Here is a 9374-nt window from a genome sequence, read left to right as displayed (position 1 = left end):
AAAATTGAAAATAAATGTCCCTGATTATCCAAATTTGTAATAGAAATAAATTATACATTTGTTTAAAGGAAATTTAGATGTATTCATTAAATTCGAAAATAATTGACTCATTTATTTCATATGACACATCACTATCGTAGTTTGAGAATAATGTTACATATAAATTTTGATGTTGACAATCGTGATTCACAACAAGGCAACATAAACTATGTAGGCCTAATTATTTCAAAATCGACTCTTATAGACAACAATGTGACCAGAGCAAAAAGTTTTCCCATATGGCGCTTACCTTGATCATTTAGTTAATGTTAAGAAACCGAAAAAGTTCCTCAAAATTTGAAACTAATTCTTCATGTTTACCAATGAATGTTCGGTTTAAAAAGAACCGCTATGTTGATTATATATGCATCTAAGTTATCGTCGTCCCACTTCCTGATATAACTTCTATTGTAATAAAATTCAAAGAAATGCATTTTCCCTGTCATTCATCGTCCCATCACTTTCTGACTTCTATAATTATAAAAAAAAATTATATATATCTAGTGTATGAAGCCCGCTGTTTAATAGATTTCTAAAATTTCTAAAACTTATAACTTGAACACACATGAAAAAACATTTTTAAAAATTTTGTAGGAATTCAAACTGCCCCCGAAATATAAAGTTGTACTCACATCTCAAACAAATCTACATCAGAGGTCTCTTGAACGTCCGCCACGCAGGACACGCTAGTAGTTTGTTTGCTGCAGTTATCCATCAGTGACCGTAAACTGAAAAAGTGGGAGTGATCTCCCCTAAACTTTTTCGAATATTCTTATATAATACTACGGGGGATGGCAGCTTGGGATATAGACATGGTTTTTAATAAAGTTTTAAGAAAATTTTACATAAACTTTTAGAAATTTAGAAATTATATCCTAATATATAAAAGCCCATGTGCGCACTTCTGTCTCTCTATCTCTCTCTCTCTCTCTCTCTGTTCGTAAAATATTTTCAAAAGCTGTGAAATCAGTATCTTCAGCGGTATCTGGAGAACTTAATACAGCCTGTTTTGAAAATAATATGGTGGATGTTTTAAATGTATAAACTAAATTTTATTTAAAGAAGGAAAATAAAAATAAATGTAGAAACACAATTTTAAATTTTAATTACACAACCGGAAAAGTGTTTATAGCTGTGACAATAACGCAACAAACAATGACTTCACATGCCACATGTTTACCCTATAGAAAGAACACAACACTAATGACGTCATCTTCCGATTTTAGAATATAAAGAAAGGAACTATTTCATTCAAATTTGATTTAGATCTATATCTATAGATCTACTTATCAAGACGTACGCTATGAAATATATATTCTCCTTCAAACTATTACGAATAACTTAAAAAAAACAACAAACAGACCATTAATTAGTCGGATTTTTAACGGAATCATTTAAGTCTTTTAATCTGTGTATGCATTTAATATGTTGTTCTTTTGAATAATAATGAATATAATTTGGTTTTAATTTTTCTATTAGGTATTGGTAACCTGTTTTATTTGAAATTTGTCGGCTGTTTAGCTATTTAGTTATTTTTTGCATTGTCACTAATGTTGTCAACGTTTAGTAAAGCACATTTCGTTTTGACCATAACTATTTTATAAATTAACAAGAATAACATTAAAATCTGTAGGGCTATAATTCAGGTGTAACTGGTACACATGGCTAGCAAACAATACAAGCAATTAATAAACCGGGAGTGATCTCCCCTAAACTTTCTCGAATATTCTTATATAAAATAACAGGGGATGGGAACTCGGGCTATAGACATGATTTTTAATCTATTTTAAATACTTAAAGTTTTAAAAATAGAATAAAATCTCGTAGACAAATTAATTGCACACCAAGTGAACGCCAAATAAAAAAGCGCATAATAGTGCGCAATATTATTAGTACTTTTAAAATTTACATTAGTTTTTTGAGAAATCGGAAGTAGCGTAAAGTACTACTTCCAGTCAACGGAAATTACTCAACATTGAACAGAAGGTAGAGAATTAGATCTTTTACTTACATGTGAAATTTCATTTATCTATCTGAAATAGTACTCAAGTTATAGGCTTTTGAAAAATTCAAAGTAGGAAAAGTACCACTTCCGTTTATCGGAAATCGCTCAAAAGTTGATACAGATCTACGATTTTGATAAAATACTTATATATGAAATTTCATCCACCTAGCTGTAACGGTACTCAAGTAATCGTGTTTACACACGGACACACAGACACACACACACACACAGACATACGGACAAGATTGCAAAATTATGTTTTTCCGTATCAGTGAGGTGTAAAACGTCGAGATTTGTAAAAATCTCGATTTTTTTTTTGCACGATTACAATACTTTCTCTATACTTCGTATATAAGAGAAAGTAAAAAAAAACACAAGTAAAAGCAGTTTAGTGTTTTTATAAACTTAGTGTGTCAGTATGTAAATTAATGCAAGATTTAAAAAAAAAAAAGTAAGCATATATAATCGGCATTATATATATATATATATATATATATATATATATATATATATATATATATATATATACATATATACCTTATCTGTGACTCATTATGTTAGATAAATGTGTCGTATTTATGAGTGTGATGAATCATTTTGTCATAAAATTAGAAGCTATTAACAGAATCTATAGAAACAAAGCACACTATCATTTGTATAAACAATCTTTATTTTATCCACTAGATCAAAAGCCCGGATCTCAGTAATTGATGGATACTACACTACCATTTATCATACTAGCCTACTTTGTTACCAGGTGGAAAGAAAACAATGGAAGATATTTTTAAAACGATGAACGATATCTCTTTTTACTATAACTCGTGACTTACTTATTTTTAAAATAATTGTTATTAATTTGCTTTGAATTCTTACACGTGTAATCATCCAAGGCGTACCAACGAACTGTACAATTTTCTCACTCTGTTATTTAATGATCGACAAGAGTGGAACAAGTACATAATTAGCCGTAGTCTATTAACTCTACTAAGTGGTGGTGTGCTTCACAATAATGATAGACGGCTGAATCACATTTTGTTTTCAAAATGTAGGCTATTTACTAGAGATATAGTGGGTGTGTATTTGTGTGTGTGTTTGTGTGTGTGTGTGTGTATGCGTTTGCGTGTGTGTGTGTGATTCTTTGAAATACTTTTTTCTAAACAGGTCTAATCATAGTAAATGTTTACATCAGATTTTATTCACACGCTTTCATTCAGACCTTTAATCCTGATTTTTTTATCGTCACGCTTTTCAAACTTTGACTGTTTAATATCACATTCCCAAATTTGTGGCTGTTTATTTTAAAATAAAGAATATCGCTATTCATCTCCCAATTCAAGGATGACTGTTGGTTCCGGAAGAGATTCTTAAAACCATGTTAAATATAGCAACACATTGGCTTGCCTTTGTCACGAATTTTGTGTCTATTATTAGGAGATTACCGTTTTCGTTTTATTTTCGGAGGTACAGACAGTTAGAGTACAGAACAATGAAATAATGTTGCCTGTGTCACATGACTCTAACAAAACCAATCGATACTAACACATAATTCTGCATGATCTTTGGCCAAAACTTCTTTACAAAAAAATCATTTATTTCTTTTTAGTGCCCATGTATTGACCCCCCCCCCCCCCCCCCCCCCCGCTTTGCAAAATTCTAATGTGTTATTGGTCAATGAAGTGTGCATCGGTTTAGCAGACGTTAGTTGCAGGGAATGAACTAAAACTAGACCGCGAGCTAGTTGTCTCGAACGTCAAGATTACGGATGTCGAAGGTTGTGCCTGTCATTAGTTAGGTGCAACACCAAGGGTCTAGCTGGTAGCATGGGAGAGAATGGTGTAACCCACGGTAACATGGGTGAGAGAAATGTAGAAACCATCGGTAACATGGGTGAGAGAAATGTGGAAACCCAAGGGCCTAGTTGGGAACATGTAAGAGAGAAATGTGGTAACCCGAGAATCTAGTTGCTGGTAAAATAGGTGAGAGAAATGTGGTAACCCACATGTGTAGCTGGTAACATGGGTGAGAGAAATGTGGTAACCCACATGTGTAGCTGGTAACATGGTTGAGAGAAATGTGGTAACCCACATGTGTAGCTGGTAACATGGTTGAGAGAAATGTGGTAACCCACATGTCTAGCTTGTGACCTACTTAGGTCTTCTTTTTTATTTAGTTGTTTTATTTTCTACTTTTCAGTAATTTATAATTTGTGAATTCGACAGTACCACCGCTGTCACTGAAAATATTTGCTTTAAAACACTATCAGTAAGTCGTTAAGGACGATAACCCCCCTCCTTTCCCCAACCCCTCACCTTCTCCCCTCCCCCGTAAAAGCAGCCTCCTCTTAGCTACCTCCCCTAAGTTAAAAATCGTTTCAAATTAAATTATCTGCCCCTAATAGCCGTCACTAAACCAGGCTCTACGATTGTAAACATGTAGCGTGAACCACAGCTCACCAGACTTCCTAGAGAGGAAGAGAGGGGACTGCAAGGCGCGCTTACAGCTTGTTTTCTAACATCTCCAAGAAGAGAATTATATATATAGATTTTAAATGGCCTTGAGCTAACTGTTGTTCAAACTAAAGAAATTTTCCATCACACTCATGTGATAGTGTTCACTACTGAGTCCAGACACGAGGCAGCCCACTATATATCCACAGGAGAGAGAGCTACGTACGACGCCGTTATATTTTCTAGATTAAGCAGTAATTATCCCTTAGCTCCAGTGCATTCGATATTTTTCTGTGTCTCAATTTGATAACGTGTAGGTTGTGTTGATTACTTAGGTACCTTATCCAGTGTTAGTAGTTTCAGTGTGTTATTCTTTAAATCGTAAGTTGGGTCTTTCATTTGTATATTTCTATTGTTTTTACATAGCTATTTATTATTCAGACATAATCTTCGAGTCCACAAAGAGTTTTTGTTTTCTGGTAGTCTTTTTAGTTTCGTAAATCATCAGTCTAAGACCATCCAAAAAGAATTTGGGTATTGCATTATCAATACCCGTGGTAGAGGTACGTAAAAAGTGCAGCTTTTACGTAAAGCTTATGACGATTTGACAGTGTGTAAAATAGTGTAGACGTTAAAATAGTTTACGTCAATGTTGATTAGCGCTCTAAGTTCGACTAGATACAAGAAAATGAAAAAAAAATATATAAATTTCAGTTAATATTTTTATTGTTATTTCTGCAGAAACAAACAGAAGAAAAAGATTGAAATGTCATTATTAAAAATACATTCATTTGGACTTGATAGGCAATTCAAAAACAAAATTTTGTTTTACGAAATCAAGATTGGTGCAAATCAAAATCTTAATGCATATTATTTATAGTCTTTATTACATATTGTAATTAACCAAAAAATAAAATAATAAAAAAAAATACATATGTGCAAGTTTAATCAGAGTAACAAACACAATTACTTGCTTGAGATTTTAAATGTTTGGTTTAGAGTTTCATATCGTTCGACGTCTTACAATACGTGTATCAACTTGGGATTTAGGTATAACAATGTATTACATTTCCACACATTAGAATTAAAATAAATCAAAATATGGTATATAAATTGGCAACATTTACTACTAAACAATTGTTTGACACTATTGCCTTCATCTGCTCCGTCATCAAGCAGTGAACTACTTCAGGAACAGAAAGACAACATAAGTTGACAGTCAGCTTTCTGACTGGTTCGTGTCAAAACGTATGAAGTCATATATCAGAAATATTTACTCCAATGCAATAGTGGTAAATGTTCAATTAAAACACCATCATTAAAAATACTATGTTAAAAAGTAATACGATAATATAAAAATATAGCAACATATTTTTAAAAATAAATTATTAGCAACCAAACAAGGGTTAATATTAAAAGTATTAAAGGTAGACACGTGTTTCAGTTGTTAAAGTGACTTGTATCAGAAAAGTGGGAAGAGAGAAGTTTTGAAGGTATAGTTTGTTAATGTGTATCGGAAAGGTGGGAATAGAGAGGTATTATAGGTATAGCTTGGTGACGTCAGACAGGTGAGAATAGAGAAGTGTTGCTGCTATAGCTTGGTGACGTCAGAAAGGTGAGAATAGAGAAGTGTTGCTGCTATAGCTTGGTGACGTCAGAAAGGTGGGAATAGAGAAGTGTTGCTGCTATAGCTTGGTGACGTCAGAAAGGTGGGAATAGAGAAGTGTTGCTGGTATAGCTTGGTGACGTCAGAAAGGTGGGAAAAGAGAAGTGTTGCTGCTATAGCTTGGTGACGTCAGAAAGGTGGGAATAGAGAAGTGTTGCTGCTATAGCTTGGTGACGTCAGAAAGGTGGGAATAGAGAAGTGTTGCTGGTATAGCTTGGTGACGTCAGAAAGGTGGGAATAGAGAAGTGTTGCTGCTATAGCTTGGTGACGTCAGAAAGGTGGGAATAGAGAAGTGTTGCTGCTATAGCTTGGTGACGTCAGAAAGGTGGGAATAGAGAAGTGTTGCTGCTATAGCTTGGCGACGTAAGAAAGGTGGGAATAGAGAAGTATTACATGTATAGCTTGGTGACGTCAGAAAGGTGGGAATAGAGAAGTGTTACGTCTAAAACTTGATGGTGGTTAGCAGAAAGGCAACAGTGGGCAGAACTGAGAGAATTAAAACATTCGACATCTGAGTCATAGCTGAGCTGTGAGCAGTCGTATTGGTGGCTGTTGTACCTGTGGTTGTTGTACCTGTGGCTGTTGTACCTGTGGCTGTTGAGCCTGCACCTGTTGAGCTTGCAGCTGTTGAGCTTGCAGCTGTTGAGCTTGCAGCTGTTGAGCTTGCAGCTGTTGAGCTTGCAGCTGTTGAGCTTGCATCTGTTGAGCTTGCAGCTGTTGCTATAATAAAAACAATATTTTGATATTCATTTTCAAACCTGCGAGTTTACTCAAATTCATTTCCTAGCAGTTCTAATAATACAATATAGCGAATTAGTTAAATTGTATTACCATTATAACACTGCGAAATTTCGAATTCACTCAACTTAATTTTTCTATTATTACATATTACATAAGTAAGTCGACTTTGACTATTTAAGGTTATTTTGTGGGCCATAATTTGCAGTTTATTTTTCCACAGAATAAAAAAATATGAAATTTACGTCATATTATTAACATATCTTTGAGCAGAGATTGACCGCATTTAGTGTAGATATATATCGTTTAGAAGAAACATGATGAACGCGATAGAATCTGATTTCAAATAGTTTCTAGTAGTAGTGTCACTTTACTGTTTTGGGTTTTATATGTCCCATTGTCTCAAATCTCAGACAGCTTTTCTTAAAGGACCTTCCTCCATATCATGTGCCCTAGCAAGAACAAACTACAAGGCAGAGGCGTAGCGACCCTTCCCGGCGTCCGGGGACAAACTTTCAATGTGCACCCCCCCCCCCTCAAACTTTCAATTTGTTTTTCCAACCCACTTTGAGCCACCCCCTAAGGTCGGCGCCCGTGGACATATGTCCCCCCTCGCTACGCCTCTGCTACAAGGCAGCAGTTGTTTGATTTTGGAGTTGTCTCTCCTAGAAGAGTTGCTGTCCCCTGATATCAAGCCTCATCTGTCCTGGGGTTCGAACTCTGGGCTTTTCGATTCAACATCAATGAGCTTTTTCGACCAAACTACACCGACCACTATTCCCAGTTTTGTGTCAATCGGTACAGACCCCCCCCCCCCCCACCCCACCTCGACCCCGCCTAATTTCGCTTATCGGTGATAGGAAGTTTGGGGTATTTAAGGATTGTAGGGAACGCCGAGGGTAGGGGGTAAGGGTGGGGGGTAAATAACCGTGGGTTTAGTTCACTAGGACAGGGGTCGGCAACCTTTTGAGACGAAAGAGCCAAAAGTTACAATTTACAAAATCTCACAGTTTATAAAGAGCCACTAACACTTGTTGTCAATTTTATGGTATTTGATTAGGATTAGGTAAATGAATTTAAAATAAATATTATTTCATACTTAAACCCATTTATTATATGCATGTTTCGCACAAAACATAATAAAGTATTTTACCTAGCTCTGCTAGGATAATAAAATCAAATTATATAACCATACAACTATCCCTACCCAATTTAGAAGCTAATTACTAGAAAAAAAAACTATGTCACTCAAATGAAGTTAATGCTCACGGACTCATAAAAAATGCCTTCTAAATAAAATAACAATTAGGCTACTTTTGAAAATACTCGGAAAACAAAAATTGTGCACTTCGGTAGTGAAAAGCATGGAACCACTGCCACGGGGCTGGCCACAGCACATTTGTGGAACTGGTAAGCAGCTGCCAGATGTCAGTATACGCTCTACTCCACCTAGATCTATTCTTAGTGATTTTTTTCTTGTTTAAAGTTGTTTTTACAGTATAATATTTTATGAGTTGTGAAAAGAAAAAAATATAATTATTATGGAATTGGTGAGCCGCATCCTGACAACAAACGAGCCACATGCGGCTCACGAGCCGCAGGTTGCCGACCCCTGCACTAGGATGATATTGTGCCTGCTTATACTTATACGTACATGATGCAGACGTCACATTCTCGTTGTACAGGGCGAGTAAAACAATCACCAACAAGCATGACTTGATTCCCGTCATTTTCTTAGCCAATCACCTGCAACTGTTTCAAAGAAACAAAGACGTCTTGTATTATACGTAGTATTTTGTAATAATTGTAAGCAGAGATTTGTAATTGTAAGTAGAGTGTAACAGACTGTAATATGGTGAATTGTATTCGGAGTGAAACGTGTGTGAGAGTTGAATAACTGACCAACGGAAGTGAATGTGTAAGCGATCAATCACAGTATTTTCCTTGATTTTGGAGATCGCTCACTGATTGAAGGTGTGAATGTGGAGCTATATAATCGGGGTTAATGAGATGTTCGAGAGGCCGCCTAGATGAATGCAGTATTATTCCTGTGGTTTCATCTTGTGTATTCAGGCACTTTAATTACAAGTGCTATATCGAACGATGGATGTTTGATTACTGAATAAACTGCTTTTTTGTGTGGATTTTAGTATTGTAAATAAATTGGTGGAATGAAACAGCAGTTTGTAATTGTAAGTGGTGTTTTAAACTGTAAGTAGAGACTTGTAATTTGAGGAGGTGTATTGTAAGTGTAAGTATTGCTTGTTTAATTGTGAGGGGTATTTTGTAAATGTATGTAGTGTTATGTTGATATACGAAGCACGTTTTAAATATGATATACTTTATCGAGGTATAATTAGCGCCGTATTAAGGTATAAGCTTATTAAACTTATGCCCCTGGTTTCATGGGTGGGCCCCGAAAGCATATCGTTTAAACAGTGTTGGGCATTTTATCGCTAGAACTATTTGTTAACTTTCT

General features: G+C 35.3%; 1 protein-coding gene across 1 annotated transcript; it reads right to left on the bottom strand.

Annotated features, from left to right (window-relative positions):
* Positions 1-5207: 5207 nt before the first annotated feature.
* On the bottom strand, positions 5208-8652 carry LOC131941507 (uncharacterized protein C11orf24-like). Its single transcript, XM_059300779.1, has 2 exons — positions 8550-8652; positions 5208-6877 (listed from the first exon to the last, which is right to left on the bottom strand). Exons 1-2 carry the CDS (start codon positions 8623-8625, stop codon positions 6600-6602), a joined length of 354 nt encoding a protein of 117 aa, XP_059156762.1. The 5' UTR covers positions 8626-8652; the 3' UTR covers positions 5208-6599.
* Positions 8653-9374: the final 722 nt, after the last annotated feature.

This window comes from Physella acuta, unplaced genomic scaffold (assembly GCF_028476545.2).
Source record: "Physella acuta isolate Inbredline_101_S28 unplaced genomic scaffold, ASM2847654v3 ptg000363l, whole genome shotgun sequence".
NCBI lineage: Eukaryota > Metazoa > Mollusca > Gastropoda > Physidae > Physella > Physella acuta.
Note: the sequence above shows the minus strand (reverse complement) of the source record. Positions and strands in the feature narration are given on the sequence as shown.

Bases quoted from the DNA above. Each gene is read 5' to 3' on its own strand.
- LOC131941507 (XM_059300779.1), bottom strand. From the start codon at position 8,625: ATGACGGGAATCAAGTCATGCTTGTTGGTGATTGTTTTACTCGCCCTG. The intron at 6,878-8,549 runs GTACGTATAAGT...TTTTTATTATAG, and splicing joins GAATGTGACGTCTGCATCAT to CAACAGCTGCAAGCTCAACA.